Source organism: Budorcas taxicolor, chromosome 13 (genome assembly GCF_023091745.1).
Source record: "Budorcas taxicolor isolate Tak-1 chromosome 13, Takin1.1, whole genome shotgun sequence".
NCBI lineage: Eukaryota > Metazoa > Chordata > Mammalia > Artiodactyla > Bovidae > Budorcas > Budorcas taxicolor.
The window spans coordinates 58,688,199-58,711,359 of record NC_068922.1 but is presented as its reverse complement, the minus strand read 5'-3'; the positions used below and the strand labels follow the sequence as shown (position 1 = coordinate 58,711,359).

The 23,161-nt window shown below is 49.9% G+C and overlaps 1 protein-coding gene across 1 annotated transcript in view; it reads right to left on the bottom strand.

Annotated features, from left to right (window-relative positions):
• Positions 1-23,161, bottom strand: part of BMP7 (bone morphogenetic protein 7) — an 84,365-nt gene that overhangs the window by 39,687 nt on the left and 21,517 nt on the right. The window contains exon 2 of the mRNA XM_052650977.1: positions 13,570-13,762. Within this exon, the coding sequence (XP_052506937.1) occupies positions 13,570-13,762 (193 nt within the window). The remainder of the gene's footprint in view (positions 1-13,569; positions 13,763-23,161) is intronic.

Below are 23,161 nucleotides of genomic sequence, written 5' to 3'. Positions count from 1 at the left end.
GGGACCCTGGAGAGAAGACCCAGTGATGAAGGGGAAGCCAGTGGGTGGTCCCTCTTATAGGAATCAAGACTACAGACTTCATGGATTCTTCTCCTAGGAAGAAGGAGGGATGTGCCCCAAGCCCTGCACGTGTGAAAGTTTCTCAGTCATGTCCAACTCTTGGTGACCCCATAGACTGTACAGTCCATGAAATTCTCCAGGCCAGAATACTGCAGTGGGTAGCCTTTCCCTTCTCCAGGGGATCTTCCCAACCCAGGGATCGAACCTAGGTCTCCCGCATTGCAGATTCTTTACCAGCTGGGCTACAAGGGGAAGCCCAGGAATATTGGAGTAGGTAGCCTTTCCCTTCTCCAGGGGATCTTCCCAACACAGGAATTGAACCGGGGTCTCCTGCATTGCAGGTGGATTCTTTACCAGCTGAGCTGTGAGGGAAGCCCGCCCTGCATGTGTAATGCTGGGAGACGTTCTCCAGGGGCTCTGGTGGAAGATGCTCTCCAAGGAGACACCCATTCTTCTTCCTTCGACAAGGGCTGGGTTCTCTGGGAGCTGCGCCTTCAAACCCTTGTCCCACCTGAAAACCTGACTCACAAACCACCCCACACCCCTATTCCCCTGGTCTGTGGACCCAACCCTGGAGCCAAAGGGAGAGCCCAAATCCCTCACCCACAGCATCAAGGGGAAATGAGACATCTGCTTTTGGACCCAAGTGTCATCTTTAAAAGTCGCTAACTAGGCTCTGAGGAAGAGCCCCCCAAATTTAAAATCCTACCCCCTTAAAGGCTCTCATCATCTAGTTTTCACTCAAGAAGAGGAGCCGCAGGATGTGTGTCAGGCACCAGGGGTGTGATGGTCGAAGGCCCCAGAGGCCACAGGCTGAGGACCCGGCGATCTTGACCGCCTGCATGCAGACTTGGAGGAAGCGGGTATCGAGTTGGGTTTTGAAAGAGGTCAGGTTGAGACAGACGAGCAACAGTAGCAGAGGATTATGACTAAATGCTCTGTCTAAAGCTGGTTGATTGTCAAGGTCACCAGGAAAAAGCAAGGTATAAGAAACCCACAGGCAAGAGGTGCCCAAGGAGACGTGACGACCAAATGTCACGTGATGTTCTAGAATGGAAGAAGGACACCGAGTAAAAACCAAGAAAACCTGGGTCAATTATTGACTTCAGTTCATAATAATAATGCATCAACATCGGTTCCTTAAATACAGCAAATGCACCAAACTCATGAATGTCATTCGGCTTCCCAGGTGGCACAATGGTAAAGAATCCATCTGCCAGTGCAGGAGATGCAAGAGACACAGGATCAGTCCCTGGATGGGGAAGATCCCCTGAAGGAGGACATGGCAACCCACTCCAGTATTCTTGACTGGAAATTCAGGACAAAGGAGCCTGCCAGGCTACAGTCTCCCGGGTCACAAAGAGTCAGACATGACTGGAGCAACTTAGCACACATGCACATGCATGGGGGATCTTAGCTCCCAGACCAGGGACTGAACCATACCCCCTGCAGTGGAGGGCGAAGTCTTAACCACTGGACCACCAGGGAAGAGCCACTCCTCCAACTGCCTCCAAATGCCCAAAGCCCTGGGCACTATAGAGGGAAAAGAAGAAAATGGTGCCATTGTGGGCTGGCAGTTGGAAGACAAAGGAGGAGCCAATGTTTGGAAGCATGCTGGGCATCTACCCAAGTGCCAACTTCCACCCTGAACTTGAAATAACCAAGGGCTTCCTTAGTCACGGTTGACTCCTTTAAAACATCCCCTTCCTGGTAAGCCTGCATTTCCCATCCTTACTGAGTTCACATCTGAACAGGCACTTTTCTTCCCAGCTACAGATGACCGCTCATGACCAAATTGAAAAATATTAATTCTCTCTGTCTCCTGCCAAAAAGGCTAAAGCAATTACAGGCCCTGATATGAAACACAGATGTTAATACATTTGGAAAAACAGACTCCTATGGACGAGCAGAGGTCCAAGTATGAAGTGCTTTTGGAATTAAAGCGCTGGGATCAAGTTATATAGCCAGCCCCCAATACTGAAGCCCATTCTTCCAAAATTCATTCCAGCATAGGGATCCCGGGGCCAGGGCACACAGGCTGACATGTCCCCTACTTGCAAACAAGAACCAACCCACCCTTGGGTACCCACTGGCACACAAACTCAAAATAATATAATTATAATCATCACAGGGAAACTTCCCTGGGATCGAAAAGTATTATAATTATGGGCAATTTTCACTTTTTGGAAATTGGGCTCAGATGCTGAAGAAAGATTGCAAGAGAGGTGTTCTCGGGTTTCAGTTCTGGAAGAGAGAACACATTGGAAGGTTTGCGAGGATGGACGGACCCAAGGCTGGAGGCTCGGGAAGTGAGAGAGGGGCGCCAGCAGGTACCTGTTTCACATAGCCTTGTGCCAGCCACTGCGCCTGGTGCGAAGACTCCTCGTGAAAGACACTGCTACCGTCAGTCCATTCAGGAAGCCCACGGCTAGGAGGCTAGATCCCTCTAGCTCCATTCATGCTTATGTGTCTTGCTGAGCACCTACTGTATGCCAGGTTCCAGGCACAAAAGATGGAAGAGTGAGCAAAGCACACCAGATGCCTGTCCTCAAGGAGAGTTCGTCCCTGGCTCTGCTCTTGGGCCACCATGATGGTCTCCACGCTCCCACTCAGATCTTCGCTGAGGCCCAATGAGGCTCATGGGGGCTCACGAGCCGCCCGAGTCCAAGTGGATCCCGAGCCCTTGGTCTTTACTGACTGTCCACACAGCATCTCTGAGACAAGCAGGGCAGCTCTTCTGTCTTCTCAGCCTCAGTTTCCTTGTGCAGAAAATGTTTCCATCCCATTACCCATTTCCTAGGATTGCCATGAAAAGAAAGGGATGTGTGTATCCACCAGCCAAGGAGGAAAACCAGATATGATCAGGAACAGATACAAACATCCTTTCCTTAACCCCTAGCCCACTACTGTGCCTCAGTTCCCTTGCCTGCAAAATGGAGTGAATGGTGGTACCTGCCTCGGGGGCTTGGGACGGGAAGGACAGTGACAGCACACTGAGTGCTCTGAGCAATCAGCTTCATCGTCGTCACCGTCGGGCAAAGACAGACAACTCTTCCCTCTGTTCGGAGAGGTGTTACCCAAACCGGAGCGTGCAGATTACATCACGAATTCAGAAGACATCGGCCAAACGAACGAGATGTAAAGAAGGGGCCCTTTCTATGAGGTGGGTCTGCAAGGGGCTGCCTCATGGGACACTTGATCACCTTGACCTTGGCATTCATTAAGTATTCAATCCATGCAGTGACAGGAACAGGGCAGAGAAGCAATTCTTTATAAAGGCTCCTCAGCATCTCTATTTGGAATCTCTTCTCCCAGAAAGGTGTCTCAGTTGCCACCTGCTCACTCTGGGGAATTGAACACTAGCAAAACATTGTCCTGGGAAAGGAGGCAGGGCAGGAATCTCCACCTGCACTGAATGGATAACAGGACTCCCACAAAGAAGCAGGAAAGAACAAGGAACAAGTCCACTCTGAGGATACTCGGACTTGTTACATCAGAATTCTGGGGGGGTGGAGGGGGTTGGAGGGAGGGGGTGGACCCAGCAAGTGAAATTTTACTTGATGCCTGGTTTTGAATTCCGCCTTTAGTGTGTGGCCTCGGGAAGGTCATCTGACCTCTTTGTGCCCCAGTGACCCCATCCACAAAATGGCAGAATAACACGTCTTGAGGATGCCGTGAGGACTTAGAGAGGGTGCGGGCAACTTGGAAGCACTCGACGCAAAGAATTGCCACCACTGACTTGTGTCTTGCCCTGTGAAACCAGTTTGGGGATGAGTTACAAAAGGAAATGGAAGGCACAAAGGTTTTAAAAGGCATCAAGGCCCACATTGGCCCTAGCCCACAGGACAGGGGGCCAACAGACAAGTGGTCCCGGGCTGCAGAGCAAGGCAGGCCAACTGCGACTTGACCAGCACAACTTGAGCCAGACACAGCTTGGTGTCCACTCAGTGGGGGTCCACTGGATGCAGGTTTTTTCCCAGCGTGAACCCTTTGGGCACGTGAGTAGACCCCAAGGGCCCCTGAGTCCTGGTGAAGCTGCTCTGTGCCGGCATTCGGAGAAGGCCCTGGAGGAAGGTGGCCAGGAGTGCCTGGGTACCTGGACCAGGCTGCTGCCCCCTGACCTTCTAGGACATTCCAGCCGTGCCTGGACAGCCAGTGCTCCCTCTTTGCCCTCTGGGAAGCTGAACCAGCAACTCCCAAGAAAACAGCTCAAAACCAGAGCTCACGCCCTGGGGCGGAGGTGCTGTGGTGCGAGGTGAAAGCCAGGAGACGCAGAACCAGGCACATAGGCCCTCTGTGGGAGCAAGAAAACTTCAGGAGCTCCCGGAAACCTCGACAACCAGCGCCCAACAGCACCTCTCCATTCAGCCTGCCCCTGCCCCTGTGCCATGGAGCTGTCAGTCAGGGCCTGGGCCACACTCGGGCTCAGTCCTCTGCGAGGGAGATAGTCTTCTCTGAGAGACCAAGCCAAGAGGAGTCTGGGGGCCTGGGCTGGAAGATATCTCTCCCCCTTGCTCTCCTGGACGTGTGTGATGGCCCACAGAGGGAGAAGAGCGAGCTCAGACAACTGTTCTCAGTTTGGGCTACACAGTGAATCACCTGGGAGTTTAAAAAATCCTGATGCCCAGCCGTACCCCAAACCTCAGTCGTGTACTGAGTATGCACATAATTTGCAACCCCTTGGAAAGGGCTCCTCTGTCCATGGAATTTTCCAAGCAAAAATACTGGATTGAGTTGCCATTTCCTCCTCCTGGGGATCTTCCTGACCCAGGGGTTGAACCTGCATCTCCTGCTTTGGCAGGCGGATTCTTTACCATTGAGCCACCTGGGAGGCCTGGTTATGCAGGTGATTCTAATGAACAGCCAAGGGTCAGGACTACAGCCAGGAACTTGGAGTCACCCTGTTTGAGCCTCTTTCCTCCAGGGTGCCGCTGTGACCAAGAACGCAAGCCCTGGAATCCAAGAGACCCGAGGCTGAGTCCCACCTCTGCCCTGTTGGAGCTGTGGGGTCTCAGGTAAATAACTTCCCCTCTCTAAGCCAATCGCTACACCTGGGAAATGGAGATATCAGGTCTCTGCAGGGTCATCTCCAAGGTCCTCAATGAAGGTGAAGTGCCCTGCAATGCAACCATGTCCCTCTGTCCACTGCTCACAGTGACTGAAGTCAGATAAGAAGCAGTCTCGTTACCAAGTCCTGACACGACAGACTTGGGAAGGGTCTGATGACCAGCTGCCCTAGGGCTGCCCCAGGGCATGGAGACTGCAGTGCTCTGCCCACAACCCCTGCCCCCCCACAGTGGGACGTCCTCTCCCCAAGCAGTTCCTCTCCCAGTTCTGTGCATCACTTCCCCGGGAGCTTGTCAGACACACAGAAGCTCAGGCCGCACTCCAGCCACCTGACTTGGAACCTGCATTTTCACCGTGTCCCTCTGAGGTCACCCTCCTGGCAGCCCAAGTGCCTGAGACACACCGAGGGACATATTTTATCCAGCTGCTAGCTTCATCTTGACTTTGGCAGTGATGGAGTCCCCATGAGGGGGTTCTGCTGGCTGGTTGCCACCAGGGTGTCTCACTGACCAGCTGCGTTTCCTACAGGTGGGGCAGATCTGCAGAGAAAAAGCACGGACCCACAAGGAGAGGGGAGGGGAAGAGGGAGGCTGGAAAATGTCCAAGTTCCACAAATGAAACCCATGAGCTTTTGGGACCAGCACCTTCACCCTGAGTTGGAACCAAAGCTAGAGCCAAAAGGGATAGAAGTGGGACCAGCTCCTGAAAGCCGAGCCCCACTGCCCAGCCCCTGGTCCAGGGTTCAAAAAAGAAGGGCAAGACTCTAATCCCTTAGCACCTCTCGCCACACTTCTTCCCCAGCAAGGCCACTGAAGCCAAGGCCACCTTCCCCAGACCTGCTCCTCAGCCCCCACTTCCCCCACAGCAGGCCAAGGGCGGCCCCAACATGCTTCTCCAGCTGCAAGCTGAGCCCGAGGGCCATGGAAGGCCTCCAGCTCGGCTCATTATCGGAATTTAATCTGGATTCCAAGAGATCAAGAGGACTCTGTGGAAAGTGGCTGCCACAGGGGGAGAGATGCTGAGGCCGACCCAAAGCCGGCTAATCCCCAGCACCCCGAGGGCTTTCCTGGAGCTCAGGCAGAGCCTCGCCAGATGTCCCAGCTCCAAGCTCCGCGCAGCTGGGCGGTCGGTGTCGGGGAGGCCACGACTCCCTTAGCAGAGGGAGCAGGCAGCTACACGGCGAGGCGGCGGGGGTGGGAACAGGGCTTCTCTCAGGGTCAGATCAGCCAAAGGCCTTCAGCTTGAAGAGGGTGCATGACCCAGGTTGGGGAAATGCAAACTAGGGCTCCACCTCCAAGCAAGCTCAGGCTTACATCCCCATGAGATACTGAAGAATTGCAGCATAGAGGGTAAAGGCAGTCCCACCCCCAAAACCCAGAGTCCTTCATTTCCCTAAGCAGGTCTCTGCATCCTCGGCAATGAAGGTGATGATGATGGTGATGGTGGTGAGGATGGTAGTGGTGAAGGTGGTGAGGATGGTGAAGTTGGTGAGGATGGTGAAGGTGGTGAGGATGGTGGTGACGATGCTGACAGTGATGGCGATGCTTCTAATATCTGCTAAACCTTCACTGAGCACTTACTATGCTCAAAGTAAATTTGTCAGCTCCCTTTATCCTCACCACAACCCTGGGAGGTAGGTTCAGTTATTATCCCCATTGCACAGAGGAGGCTGAGCCTCTGAGGGGTTACTACTTCCCAAGGCCACGCTGGTACAGAGTGCCGGGATTTGAATCTATACTCTGGGTGTTTTTACTTTGTTTGTTTGGCCATGCCTTGCAGCATGCAGGATCCTCGTTCCCCAATCAGGGCTGGAACCCATGCTGCCTGCAGTGGAAGGACAGTCTTAACCACTGGACAGCCAGGGAAGTCCCCAAATCTACACTTTAAAGAGCTGGACTGTCCTAGCTGGGGAATTACGTCATAGGATCATTTTGATTCTGGATTCAAAAACAAAACCCACCCAGAAAAAAAAAATCAATAATTTTTTGAAAAAAAATTTTTTAACCTTTTAACTTTTGGAGAATGAGGGCCTTGCTTCTTTCTTTCCAGTACTATGGATAAGAAGTTTGGAAGTCTACACCAGAAAATTACTAGAGCTCATCAATGAATATAGTAAAGTTGCAGGATATAAAATCAACACACAGAAATCCCTTGCATTCCTATACACCAATAATGAGAAAGTAGAAAAAGAAATTAAGGAAACAATTCCATTCACCATTGCAACGAAAAGAATAAAATACTTAGGAATATATCTACCCAAAGAAACTAAAGACCTATATATAGAAAACTATAAAACACTGATGAAAGAAATCAAAGAGGACACTAATAGATGGAGAAATATATCATGTTCATGGATCGGAAGAATCAATATAGTGAAAATGAGTATACTACCCAAAGCAATTTACAAATTCAATGCAATCCCTATCAAGCTACCAGCCATATTTTTCACAGAACTAGAACAAATAATTTCAAGATTTGTATGGAAATACAAAAAACCTCGAATCGCCAAATCAATCTTGAGAAAGAAGAATGGAACTGGAGGAATCAACTTGCCTGACTTCAGGCTCTACTACAAAGCCACAGTCATCAAAACAGTATGGTACTGGCACAAAGACAGACATATAGATCAATGGAACAAAATAGAAAGCCCAGAGATAAATCCACACACATATGGACACCTTATCTTTGACAAAGGAGGCAAGAATATACAATGGAGTAAAGACAATCTCTTTAACAAGTGGTGCTGGGAAAACTGGTCAACCACTTGTAAAAGAATGAAACTAGATCACTTTCTAACACCGCACACAAAAATAAACTCAAAATGGATTAAAGATCTAAATGTAAGACCAGAAACTATAAAACTCCTAGAGGAGAACATAGGCAAAACACTCTCAGACATAAATCACAGCAGGATCCTCTATGACCCACCTCCCAGAATTCTGGAAATAAAAGCAAAAATAAACAAATGGGATCTAATTAAAATTAAAAGCTTCTGCACAACAAAGGAAAATATAAGCAAGGTGAAAAGACAGCCTTCTGAATGGGAGAAAATAATAGCAAATGAAGCAACTGACAAACAACTAATCTCAAAAATATACAAACAACTTATGCAGCTCAATTCCAGAAAAATAAACGACCCAATCAAAAAATGGGCCAAAGAACTAAATAGACATTTCTCCAAAGAAGACATACAGATGGCTAACAAACACATGAAAAGATGCTCAACATCACTCATTATCAGAGAAATCCAAATCAAAACCACAATGAGGTACCACTTCACACCAGTCAGAATGGCTGCGATCCAAAAATCTGCAAGCAATAAATGCTGGAGAGGGTGTGGAGAAAAGGGAACCCTCCTACACTGTTGGTGGGAATGCAAACTAGTACAGCCACTATGGAGAACAGTGTGGAGATTCCTTAAAAAATTGCAAATAGAACTCCCTTATGACCCAGCAATCCCACTGCTGGGCATACACACCGAGGAAACCAGAATTGAAAGAGACACATGTACCCCAATGTTCATCGCAGCACTGTTTATAATAGCCAGGACATGGAAACAACCTAGATGTCTATCAGCAGATGAATGGATAAGAAAGCTGTGGTACATATACACAATGGAGTATTACTCAGCCGTTAAAAATAATTCATTTGATTCAGTTCTGATGAGATGGATGAAACTGGAGCCGATTATACAGAGTGAACTAAGCCAGAAAGAAAAACACCAATACAGTATACTAACACATATATATGGAATTTAGAAAGATGGCAATGACGACCCTGTATGCAAGACAGGAAAAAAGACACAGCTGTGTATAACGGACTTTTGGACTCAGAGGGAGAGGGAGAGGGTGGGATGATTTGGGAGAATGGCATTCTATCATGTATACTATCATGTAAGAATTGAATCGCTAGTCTATGTCTGACGCAGGATACAGCATGCTTGGGGCTGGTGCATGGGGATGACCCACAGAGATGTTATGAGGAGGGAGGTGGGAGGGGGGTTCATGTTTGGGAACACATGTAAGAATTAAAGATTTTTAAATTAAAAAAATAAAAAACTATAAAATAAAATAAAAAAAATAAAAAAAATAAAAAATTTAAAAATTAAAAAAAGTTTGGAAGTCTAAAGCAAGCAGCCCCGCCTGCCCACTGGCTGCCTCTGTCCACTCCCTGCTCTACACTGTACTTTCCACCTGCCACATCGTCCTATGCCACCGCCTCTGTTTGAATGTCACCTCTTCGAGGGGCAAGGACTGGGGTCCGGTCACACCCACCACCACCCAACACACAGCAGGTACTCAAACACTTGCTGATGGGGAACTGGGTCTCCCAGCAAAGCCCAAAGGCCCCTGAGGCAGGAACCCAAAGCTGAGCTGAGCGTCCCCAGAGATGGCCTACGGCTAAGCTGCTCATCAAGACGAACTGCAACGCTGGCCACAGAGCCACTGACAGCTGTCCTGCCCATTCCTCTTCCAACCACAGTGACTCAGGCCTTCTCTTTTCCCTGGGCCTCCAGATTCAACCCCCAGATCTCAGGCAGGGGTGAGGAGGTGGCCACTTCAAACTACGATGGAACCAGGTGCCCACGAAGACAGCAAGTTGACACAGGCAGAAAGACGAGGAGCTGCCGGCAACCACTGTGGAAGCCAAAGGCTGGTGTTTCATCTAAGCGAGGACCTGGTGGCCCGCCCCACCCTGGCATCACTGCCTCCCTTCTGTCCTTCCAACAACCCACGCTTGCTTGTCTCCACCTCAAGACAGTGGCCCCTACAGTTCCCTGAGACACCCTCTCCTCACCCCATTTCAGATCCTTCTAAGTCATTCAAACACCTCCAGCTCAACAAGCCGTCTAGGAACACCAATCGCCTTATCAGGCCAGTGGGTCTACTTATTTGCTAAGTTGTTGACTGCCCATCTTCCTCACCCTATTATGGATGGAACTGTATCTCCTACAAACATACACTCCAGTCCTGCCGCAGACACCTCTGAATGGGACCTTCTTTAGAATTAGGGTCTTTACGAATGTAATTAGGTAAGTAATGAAGTCGTGCTGGAGCAGGGCAGCCCCTAAGCCAAGATGACTGGTCTCTTTATCAGAGGAGGAGAGGCACACAGACAGCCCGCAGAGCCGTGTGACAACAGAGGCAGAGACCAGCGCAGTGTAGCTGAGAGCCAGGGATGCAGTCAAAGGCCAGCCTCTTCCAGAAGCTGGAAGAGAAGCGAAGGATCTGTTCCTGCAGATGCCACCCGGATTTCAGACTTCCGGCCCCCAGCTCTGTGAGAGAGCACATTTCTATTGTTCTCAGCCACCCCATGTGTGGCGCTTTGGGAGGGGATTTATAAATGCCCGACGGGGACTTCCCTGGTGGTCCAGTGGCTAAAACTTCGCCTTCCAATGCAGAGGATGACAGTTCAGTCCCTGCCCTGGGAGTTAAGATCCCACATGACTCATGGCCAAAGCAAAACAAAACATAAAACAGAAGCAATATTGTAACAAGTTCAATACAGGCTTTAAAAAAAATCATCCACATCAAAAAAAAATTGAAAATAAAAAACTGCCCAGCTTTGAGACAAGGTCCCTGCCGCCATGAGCTGGGCTGGTTTATCCCAGTGGTTTAACAGAGGTGGTTGAGTAAGTGAATGGCTGGGTTCCTATGGATCTCTCCAAATGCACCGGCCTCTGTGTCCTGTGAGGGGAGCTCGTGCCCACCAGCCCCATCTTGCCATCACTGAGTCTCTGCTGCTCTTCCCAGCACATGGACCAGAGGGAGAAAGCATCGCAGGTGCTTGGGGTGCTAGTTGGGGTGCTCCTCACATCAGGGGCAGTGCCTGAGGACACTCCAGTCCTGAAACAAGCTCCACCCACATCAGCAGCATCCCAGCTGACCCCAGTGACCCGGCCAGGGAGGGGGAGCACATTCCTGCCTGGAAATCTTGGAGGAAGAGCCACCCAGGTGACACCAATCAACCCTCTCAGTCCTGCTCAGCCAAACCCAGTTGGGGCAGCCACATTCCTGAGGTTAAACCTCTTGATGGAGGTTTCTGAGGCAGGTTTGGGGAGCCTCCCAGAAAGCCCAGAGTGTGAGCTGGGCTCGAGGTTTGCACAAGTGGACCAATCAAGTGCCATTAACCAATAGCCTCTGGGTACCTGCCTCACCCTCAGTACATCAGCCTTCACTAAAAAAATACAGTCAAACATATGCTCTTGTTCAAGAGCCCCAGGGGCTTTGTGAGAGTATGGAGCAGACATATGTCGCCCTTGGGGGAGTGAACTCAATGCTTCTTGTTGTAATTGGGTCTGGGAGCCAGGGTCCAGACTGCCAGGGTTAACTGGGGCTTCTGAGGGCCTTCAGCAAGATTTGGAGGTGACTGACAAGGCTGTCGCTGCCTGCCCAGAACCACACCCACATTCCCTCCCCGCTGGAAGGGTCTGTAATCCTCTCCAGCAGGGGGGCAGTACAGGAAAGTGCAGACAAGTGGGGACCCTAAAATGCAGATATAGTCCACACTGAGATGCCATTTGTCACCCATCAGACAGACTAACAAAGATCAGAACGGTTTGATAAGACCATGTTCGGGAGTCCATAAGGGCCACAGGCTTCCTCTATGTGGCTGGTGGAAGTATAAACTGACATAACCTCCAAAGAGAACAGTTCAGCCAAGTCTATCAGAGTTACTGACGTGTGGGCCCTCGACCCCACAATTCTGTTTCTAGAACTGTATCTGACTGATAGGCAAGTGTTGGCCACACAGCCCATGCTGTTTATAATTCATAAAAATTGAGAGCTCAGCATGTGCACACAGACAATTGGCTAAATACCTTCTAGCACAACCCGCGCGATGGGAGATGCATGGTGATGAGAAGAACAAGGATACTCCCGGGTAGTGATGTGAAAGGATCAACAAGGTTCACGGTCAAGACCATGAAGGTTTAGTAACAGATGTAGGTTCAGGAGACACTGCAAGATGAGATACCATTTGTAAAAATATTTAAATGCACAAATATACTTGCTGATTTGAAAGAACTCAAGAAACTGGGGGCAGAGACAGTTAACTAAGACAAAACACTGGAAACAGTCAAGAAAAACTTGGTTTTCTAGTATTTAAGATGACCCCCCAAGTGACAGTGCTTGCCAAGCCCAATGTGCTAACAGGTTCCCTTTCCCACTGAAGAGGCCAGCACAGTCCAGCAGAAAGGAGGCACCCACACTGTCTTCCTTCCATTAATTATGATGAATGGTAGGGAGGGGGAGGTCCGACATCCCAAAATGTCTAAACACTCAGCCACCGGGTCGCACGACCTAGGTCGCGTCCACCTCCGGACTTCAGAATGTCCCTGTTAGGGGAATGTTCCAGCTCATTCTCTTAGCCTTCTCACCCCTTGGAGAACTTTGAAACAAAACTGAAAGGTCTCAAGAAATTAAAGTCTTTCAACAGAAGCTTCCAGTTCCTGACCTCAAGATTCTTGGAAGGCTAAGAGTTCTCTGCCTGTTTATTTTTCATTTGTGGATTTTATCCCCTAAACATTTCATTACAAACAGCCACTTTCATTGGTGCCCTTATATCACATGTTGGGTTTCAGTGATGTGTGGGAGATAGGCAGACGGCAAAAAATGCTTCTTCCTCTTCTTCATCCCCCTAAAGACACACTGACCCAGGCGACCCATAAATATCCATAGGGGGCCACACAACTGCAGGCTCCCGTGACTGTCCCTATTCCTGACCCAACCTGCTGATGGTGATAGTTTTAAGAAATGGTGACATACACCACTGTGTTGTTTGGTCACTAAGTTGTGTCTGATTCTTTGCAATCCCATAGACTGTAGTCCGCCAGGCTCCTCTGTGCATGGGATTTCCCAGGCAAGAACACTGGAGTGGGTTGCCATTTCCTTCTCCAGGGGATCTTCCTGACCCAGGGACTGAACCCACATCTCCTGCATTGGCAGGTGGATTCTTTACCACTGAGCCACCAGGGATGCCCAACCTACACCATACACTTTCTCTAAAAAAGATAAACAGCCTGGCATGTGGTTGGTGCTCCCCCAGTCAATCCTAAAGGAAATCAATCCTGAATATTCACTGGAAGAACTGATGCTGAAGCTCTAATACTTTGGCTACCTGATGTGAAGAGTCGATGCATTAGAAAAGACCTTGGTGCTGGGAATGATCAAGAGCAGGAGGAGAAGGGAGCAAGAGAGGACGAGATGGTTGGATGGCATCACCGACTCAACGGATATGAGTTTGCACAATCTCCAAGAGATAGTAAAGGACAGAGAAGCCTGATGTGCTGCAGGCCACGGAGTCGCAAAGAGTCAGACACGACTGAGCAACTGAACAACAATAACATGGGGAGTAGCCACGACAGACCGTGCCTCATCCTCTGCCGCTGCCTCCTCTCAGCAGGAGCTCAGGACCCCGCCCAGGCCCCGGGATGGTACCCACCTGCCCAGGTGCTCTTGCAACACCTGATAGACACTGATCCGGAATGTCTCATTGTGGAAGTGTTCCCGGATGTAGTCCTTGTAAATGCGGAACTCAGCTGCAGTCACGGCCTCCCCTTCTGGGATCTTGGAGAGATCAAACCGGAACTCCCGGTGGTGGTAGCGCGGGTGGAAGAACTCTTTGTCATGTTCCACTGGGAAGGGAAGGAAACACACATGGGTACCAAGAGTTCATTAGTGACTGGGTTTCACTCTGCAGCTCAGAGTCCAAGCATCATGCCTATGCTTGATAGAGACCTGTCCATAACTGGCAACCCCTGGTGATGACTGCCTGTTCCAGGCCAGGCCACGCCGAGAATGGGGGTGTGGACCTCCAGTTTACAAATGAAGAGAGCTGAAGAACCCAGAAGTACAAAAATGTATGTTTGCCCATTGTGTGCTCTGTGATGGGTCTCACACTGAGCACTGTTGGCCACCACATGCTAGAACATGGAGGCAGGATTTAGCCCCATTTTACAGATGAGGAAACTGAGGCTCAAGGAGGCCAGGTAACTTGCCCAAGGTCACAAGTTAGGTGAGTGGCTGAACTCTGAAACCCACACTGTTAACCTTTATACTCCCAGGAGCCAGGCGGCCTGACACTAAGTATCAGTTGTGCCAGGTGAGGTCTTAGCCAAGTTACTTGACCGGTGTGTGTGCCCCTTCCTCCAGGGTTAACACTGGCCTTTTCTCATAGGGAAGATCACAGGAGGTAGTGTTTAGGACAGAGCCAGGCAAATGGAAAATAACTGCATTTGTCGTAGTTACAGAGCCTCTCAAATGAGCTTTGAGAGAAACAATCACCATAAGAGAAATAAAATGTGCATGCGACCCCATGGACTATAGCCTCCAGACTCCTCTGTCCATGGGAGTCTCCAGGCAAGAATACTGGAGTGGGTTGCCGTTTTCTCCTCCAGGGGATCTTCCTGACCCGGGATCCAGCCAGGGTGTCCTGCACTGCAGGCAGATTCTTTACCATCTGAGCCACCCACAAAGCCTCCCCAATTATATACAGAGCTGGCAATGAATGGGCGGGCAAGAAACATGTCCCGGTAACAGTGGGGGTGTCCAGGTGGCCATCCACTGTGAAAGCTGCTTTCTTCAGACGCGGATAATGTACAAGTACAAGCTGACCCCCTGACCAGCTCTGGGGCCAGGGGCAGTGACTGTCTCGATCCTGAACCTCCACTGTCCCGCGCAGCCTGACGCCTAGTAGGGCTCCATTAATCTACCGGATTCAATACATTAGTCTTCGTGTAATTCCCGAATTACAATTTTTTAAAACAGCATACATGCAGTGAAGCACACAGACCTAAGTGTTCGTGAAGTTCTGTGAATTTTCTCAACACAAACGCCCCCAGAGCACAGCACAGCACATTCACGACTAGCGCCAAAGACACCCCAGCAGGGCACCTCCCTAATACCAGACCCTCACTTGTCCCCAGAGGTGACCGCCATGCAAACACCCGATAGCACAGACTCACTTTTCCCACTTGGGGTCTCCCCACCTGCATCCGCGTCCTTCGATCAACCGTGTGTGCCCCCCACCCGCTCTGTGGCTGCGTGGAGCAGCAAGTCACTCATTCAGCTGCTGTACTGGATGTCACTGTATGGACAGGCCACAGCTGACTTTTCTGTAGGCATCTGGGTAGTTTCCACTTTGGGACCATCACAACTGGGGCCATGATGAACATTCTTGCTTTTTGGTGAACACAGTTCTATGAGGTAAACACCTTGAAGCAGGACTGCGAATGCACAGAAACCAAAGGTTGGTCAAAGGTAAGCATTGTGAAGGAAGGGGCATGGAGAAGGGTCCCCGAGTGTTAGCCTGGAGTGCCTGGAGTGCAGTAATGCCAGCAGTGGATGTAACTGGGAGGAAGAACCCCACAGGCGAAGCAGGAAGGAGGAAAACACATGTGGAGGCAGACAGGTTAAACTCGAGGTGACCTGCAGGAAATCCACACGGGAAAGTTGATGGGAGTTTTGAGAGTCCAACTGGGGACTCCTGAGTTGCATTTATGGATCACATTTTGTGGGAGAGAGGCACACACAAGAGAAAAATGTAGTGCCCTCGAACCACTATTGCATGAGAGATGGAGAATACAGACATGGGAAGAACTCAGTCCAGGGAAAGAAGCAGGACTAGAGATAGGCCAGATAAGACAACCAGCCTGTGGCCAGACTCAGATAACAGGGGCAGGGTGACCATTCACGGGATTTGGTCATCAGCTGCTCAGAGACCCCAGGCAATGGTCATGGTCAAGACAGCCATGCAGAAAAGGCAGAAAGATCAATACTGTGGCCAGCGGCACAAGAGAGACATTTGCACCATGGAGTGGGGAGTGGGGGACGGTCCACCCATACAAGGCTGCCTCCACTCCCTCCTCCAGCAGCTCTCCCGGCCAGGGCTAGGAAGACTTGATAAACAGTAGTAATCATGTTAATGGCCCAGCTGCTCCTTCCAAAAACTTTACGGTTTTTAGAAAAAGCTTAGTTAACTTTCCAGACTATGCGATCCTTTCACTGTTCCCTAAGATGCAGCTAATCTATGAGAGGGGACCCAGAACTGTACAAGCTAAGGAACACTTTCCACGTAAAAACAGTAAGTCCAGCATCAGAAGTCTGTTCCTCGCTCAGGAGCTCAGTCTGGACCACACAGCTCCAGTTATGGGCCGGGAGCAGACCCTTGAACCCCTTTCAAGAGGCTCTGAGAACCAGCAGAACCAACCAAAGTCCACAGTATAACCAGAAACTAGAGCTGAGTTTTCAAAGACCCCTGACTGCTTAGGATCCCCTGGCCCAGTCTCTCCACCCCCCAAACCGATTTCACTCTGAAGCTTTCAACCCCATCTCCTTCCTGTCCTAGGGGGATACGATCCATTCAGAAGATTCTGGCACATGCCAGAATTCACTGGAGCTGATGTTACCAAGGCTGCTGTCACCTAGTGATTTACGGCCCTGCAGCTTCAAGGATGTGAAATTCGATGATGGCTCTTCATTCATTCCAAGATTTACATGGCAAGATTAAGGAGCTTGAAAAAGCCGCCAGAGGCATACCGTAAATTGGGAGTTCTAGAGAAGTGAACAGGCATAGCAACAAACATTACAGGAGAATGCTCTCTTAATAACATGAGCGTTGATACACCCTGTTGCTCTTACAGAAGAGGAGAGGAGACAGTCCTAAACATAGCGAAAAGCAACATCATCTAAAAGTCTAAGATGATAAACCCTGCCATGAAAATATTTCGATGTCTCCTTGCCCCCCACTGTATTAATTCTACAAGAATTTCTTGACTGCCCAATATGAGGGAGAGAGCACTGTTGACCTGCTAGAGGAGAGAAACTGATAAAAGCTCACTTGGATTGTAACTCTGACACCCACCCAAACCCCAAGCTAGGTAAGAGCCATCATTTTTAAATGTGGTAAAAATGCAGGGCTTCCCCCGCGACTCAGCAGTAAAGAATCCATCTGCAACACAGGAGATGTAGGAGACATCGGTTCGATCCCTGGGTCAGGAAGATCCCCCAGAGGAGGAAATGGCAACCCACTCCAGTATTCTTGCCTGAGGAATCCCAGACAGAGCAGCCTAGTGGGCTGCAGTCTACAGGTTGCAGAGTAGAACATGACTCAGTGATGGAGCACTCTCGCAGGCAGCAACGCACACAAGTGTTCTAATTTTTTCCGCAGTCTCTCACCAACACTTATTTTCTAATGATCTGTTTTGATAGCAGCCATCTTATTGATGGGAGGTAGATGGTCACCAGTCTCAAAGCCCTCCCACTGGCCTGAATGCAACATCACATGTCACACATACACAATTCCTCAAATTCTTATAAAACCCCTGCTCAGAAGTCAGCACATGCATTGGCTCCATTTTACAGATGAGGTCACTGAGGCTCAGAGGGGCAAAGTTGCTTGCCTATGGCCACACAGCTGGTCTGAATACTTCCCCACTCAGCCACACTCTCTCCCTCATACCAGGAACCACTGCCAAACTCTTAGCCGGGTAGATGATAAAAAAAAAAGACCCCTAAGACTCCCCTGGCAGTCCAGTGGTTAAGAATCCATGCTTCCATTGCAGGGAGCACAGGTTTGATCTTTCGCTGGGGCACTGAGATCCTTCCTGCTGCACAGTATGACCAAAAAATTAAAATTAAGAAAAAAGACCTCCCTAAAGTATACTTCAAGCTCTCAACACACATGACATGATCACAACAGTAATCTCCTTAAAAGCTAAATTCAGAGTGAAGACTGCATCCTGCTCAGGTCCCTCTTTGTAAATCTTGCTCGTGCCAGAGTCACCCCGAGGGAGGCTGACAGCTTGAAGGTAGGGTAGCATTTACCCGTCTCCCCATCATCCCTCCCCAGCCCCCCAAATCAGGGGGTGGGCCCTGCCTGGCAGAGGGCACACAAGCAGCATTGTCTCCCCTGAACCGCCTCTTCAACTCTCGAACTTTCCACCAAATGCTTTGGCTGCCAATAGGACCACCTGGAGCCCTAGCACCAGGCGCTCCGAGAGGGTCTTCAGAGACACTGCCTCCTTGTTAGATGCCGGGGGCTGCATCCCAGGATGGGGGGCGCAGAGGCGAGCCCACTGGCGGCCAGGCTTTTTGTCATAAGCGTGGCAGCCGCGCAGATGTGGGGTGGGGGTGGGGCAAGGAATTACTGTACCGCAAGATTAAACACTCCGGTGTCAACATGTGTGCAGTGTTGCTCGAACAATGTTATCATTGTGAATTGAATGGACCAAAGGGTTTAGGGGATGGGGTGGGGAGAAGGAGAAAAGATGGGTTTAATTATCTCTAGGGCTGAAGCCAGTTGTTTGCCTAAAAAGCCCCAGACGCTGCTAGAGCTGCAGAGAAAAAAAGGGCTATAAGCTTCCATCAACTTTTCCACCATAAACTAAGGCAGACACCCTTCCCCCATGAGTACCCCATCTCCCCAGGGGGGAACCCACCCCCAAGGATCTCTAGGTCCCCACTCTCTCTCCATCCTTGGCTAATTGAAAATGAAGGGAAAGAATGGAAAGCAGTTACTATTTCGACTAAACTAGTGATTCTCAGCCTGGGGCAATTTTGTCCTGCCCTTACGCTCCCCGAGGGCTACTGGGCATTGAATGCCTGCATCCTTCCCCCTACTCAGCCCCTGTAACAATTTAGGGAGTGTGTGCTACTGGCATCTGGTAGGTAGTGGCCAGGGACATTGCTAAACATCCTCCGAACTATAGGGGATGGTCTAGCCCCAACTGCCAACCAGACAGAATTGAGAATCCTGGAGCTCACAGACACACAAGCCTCATGAAATCTTAGTTTCAGTCCCAACCGGGCTCTCATCTGTCTAGGTGGAACCTCAGGCTCAGTGGGCCTCAGTTCTTCCCTCTGTAACAAAGGAATGGATTTAATTGTTCTGTGAAGAAGGCTGAGCGCCGAAGAATTGATGCTTTTGAACTGTGGTGTTGGAGAAGACTCTTGAGAGTCCCTTGGACTGCAAGGAGATCCAACCAGTCCATTCTGAAGGAGATCAGCCCTGGGATTTCTTTGGAAGGAATGATGCTAAAGCTGAAGCTCCAGTACTTTGGCCACCTCATGCGAAGAGTTGACTCATTGGAAAAGACTCTGATGCTGGGAGGGATTGGGGGCAGAAGGAGAAGGGGACGACTGAGGATGAGATGGCTGGATGGCATCACAGACTCGATGGACGTGAGTCTGAGTGAACTCCGGGAGATGGTGATGGACAGGGAGGCCTGGCGTGCTGCAGTTCATGGGGTCGCAAAGAGTCAGACACGACTGAGCGACTGAACTGAACTGAACTGAAGTCCCATTTCACTTCTGTTGTGTGTATGTATGTGTCAATCACTCAGTCATGTCCAACTGTTTGCAACCCCACGGACTGTAGCCCACCAGGCTCCTCTGTCCATGGAATTCTCCAGGCAAGAATACTGGAGTGGGTTGCCATTCCCTTCTCCAGGGGATCTTCCCAACCAGGGGACTGAACCTAGGTCTCCCCCTTTGCAGGAAGTCTTCACCCTCTGAGCTACCAGGGAAATCTTCACTTCTATTCAGTTCAGTTCAGTCGCTCAGTAGTGTCGGACTCTTTGCGGCCCCATGAATCGCAGCATGCCAGGCCTCCCTGTCCATCACCAGCTCCTGGAGTTCACTCAGACTCACGTCCATCAAGTCAGTGATGCCATCCAGTCATCTCATCCTCTGTTAGGTTGTACCATAAAGAGTTGGGAACTTTCTATCGATTTTGACCTATATGTGGTTCAACCTAAAGTTTAATTTTACACCTTCACTGTCCAGTATGATAGCCACTAACCACATGTATATACTGGGCACTTGCAATGTGGCTGGTGTGGCAGTGTCTATATTTCTTTCAGAGTAATTGGTTTAAATTGAAACAGCCCCATGTAACCAGGTGCACCCATACTGGACAGCAGATACAGAAAAGCTCAATCATGATGGAACTTACATAAAAGTTCAACCATGGTGGAACTTTCAATTGGACAGCATGGCTCTGCGGCATCAGTGGGCTGGCTTCTGATAGCGACATGACGATATAGAGCTTATCACTAATAAGGGTCAAATACATGTTCTCAGAGATACACCAGAGGTTGCTTCTCAGAAAGTTCCCAGGGTGAGAAATTGCATGGAAGTGGGGAGAGCTTTGGCTTCCCCCATGGCTCAGCAGTAAAGAATCCGCCAGCAATGCAGAAGATGCAAGAGATGAGGGTTCCGTTACTGGGTCAGGAAGATACCCTGGAGAAGGGCACGGCAACCCACTCTAGTATTCTTGCCTGGAGAATCCCATGGACACACTCTTCATTTTCATGCACTGGAGAAGGAAATGGCAACCCACTCCAGTGTTCTTGCCTGGAGAATCCCAGGGACAGGGGAGCCTGGTGAGGTGCTATCTATGGGGTTGCACAGTCAGACACGACTGAAGCGACTTAGCAGCAGTAGCAGCATGGGGGAACTTAATTCCAGAGCTGCGGGAGAGGCCTGGAGTGGACACAGATGGGTCCCAGGCTTTCAGTCTGTCTGTAAAAACAGGCATGACGACCCCTGCCCCAGTCACAGGGCCACCTGGGAGCTTGTCCCTTGGGGAGTGACTTCAGGCTGAATAGTCATCAGACCCACCAAGTTCAGGGGCGTGGGGGCAGGGGCACGGCACCGAGGTCCCATCCCCTCCACTGAGCGGGCCATTCACCCTCCCTGAACACCTCCTCCTCTCCCATCCTGTTCATTTCCTTCCTAGGAATTCATGCTCTGCATTCATGATTGATTGGCCTGTTGACCTGTTTTATTAACTGTCTTCTAGCTTTTAATTTCTAGAGTAAGACCTGGGAGAGGGCACAGGGCATATGATGCTTGAACATGGAGCCAGGATGGGGTTTGAATCCAGGCTCTGTCACCCATGGGGCACTTGGGCAAGTTACTCTTTGTCTGTCAAATGCGAGGATGAGGAGAGTAACCCTGACTTCACTAGGTTGGCATAGGATTAAAACAGACCACAGATCCTCAAGCTTCCGTGTGTTCCAGAATCACCGGGGAGCTTGTTAAAACACAGACCACTGGTCCAACTCCCAGTCTTTCTAACATGGGAGATCTGGGGTGGGGCCCAAGAACCTGCATTTCTAACAGGCTCTCAGGAGACGCTCATGCTGCCAATCCTCTGTCTATGCAATTCTCCAGACAAGGATAGTGGAGTGGGTTGCTGTTTCCTTCTCCAGGGGATCTTTCTGACCCAGGGATCGAACCCATGTCTCCTGCGTCTCCTGCATTGACAGGCAGACTCTTTAAAGCCACCAGGGAAGCTGGGCTCCCTTAGGAGGGCAGAAAAGCCCCTCGCGGTCCTGCTCAGTTGGAGAAGCAGCTGAGAGTTTGGGCTGAGATGGGGCCTGACAGCTTGGGTTGACTTGGGTTCTGCCAGCAGTGACTTGGGACCTGTGAACCCATCTCTGTGAGGCTTAGCTTCCCCTTTGATAAGATGGGAACACAAAGAGGCCCCCAGTTGTGAGGTTGTGGTGAGAATTCAAGGAGACAGAGGCCAGCAATCATGGGACATGGCAGGGACACATGCCAGACTAGAGCAGGCCCCAGGAGTGGTTGGGGCGGGAGAGGCACTGCGGGAGCCCGTGCCCCCCACCCCCAGGACAGGAGGGTGCCTGCCCAGACCTTCCCCCAAAGCAGGCAGAGACTCCTGGGTCAGCTGGGCAGGCACAGCTGGTTTAAGGTATTTTAGAGGCAAATCAAATCAAATGAGAATTTATAATCCTTCCTGAGGTCTGGGTTCCATCAACCTAAACTCATTAGGCCCGAGCAGTGCAGGTGCAGCTAAGGAAGAGATTGTTCCGCGTTTCCTTCATGCTGGGCACCCATCTCCCTTTCAAAATAAGAGTCTTCTCTAAACCCCCACATACTTGGAGCAAAACTCTCATTACAGAGGCATCAGCTTCCATTTCTGCAAATAGGACAATCAAGAGACGTGCAGAAGCCAGTCCAGGGGACCGGCAGGCAGAGCCTGGCAGAAACCAGCAAACCAAAACCCACATTCAGAGGACTTCCCTGGTGATCCAGTGGTTAAGACTTCACCTTCCTGTGTAGGGGTTATGGGTTCAATCCCTGGTCAGGGAGCTAAGCTCCCACATGCCTCATGGCCAGAAAACCAAAACATAAAAAACAGAAACAATATTGTAACAAATTCAATAACGACTTTAGAAATGGTTCACATTTTTAAAAATCTTAAAAAAAAAAAAAAAGACCCTCATTCATTTCATGCTCACATTTTAACAAAATGAACTTGCCTTCCCAAGCTGAACTATCAAAACATCCTGAAAACTGCATTGCTGTCCCTTGAAACTATTTCTGGTAAGTGAGGGAGAATCAGAGATCAAACCAAACAATGGTTCTGAAATTACAGTGTGAGTCCTCTGGTGAATGTAACTGCAAACAGATTTCCAACGTGTGTCCAGTTTACATGAATCAGGTCTGAATAGGGGTCATCTTTCCAACTCATTGGAAATGATTAGTAGGATTTAAGAAGTACGAAAGGGCTTCCCTGGTGGCTCAGAGGGTAAAGAATCTGCCTGCAATGCAGGAGACCTGGGATTGATCCCTGGGTCAGGAAAATCCCCTGGAGAAGGGAATGGCAGCCCACTCCAGTCCCATGGACACAGAAGCCTGACGGGCTACAGTCTATGGGATCACAAGAAGTCAGACAAGACTGATTGACTACTGTGCAATCAAATGGATAAAGATTTAAAACAGGCAAAACTAGTCTATGGCATTAGAGGATAGGACAGCAGCTGCCTGTGAGTGAGGGTGTCACAGGGCTCCTGGCAGTTAGTCACGTTCTGTTTCTTGCATCTGGGCACTAGTACTCAGGCACCTGAGTGTCTGAAAGTGTCTCACTTTGTGAAAATTCCTAACTCCTCTAGCTTTGTGCACTTCTGTACACATGTTACACTTCAATAAAATTTTGCTAATAATATGTATCAGCTGGCTATATTCATATCCAGTTCTACTCAAGAAGTATTTGTCACCATAGTTCC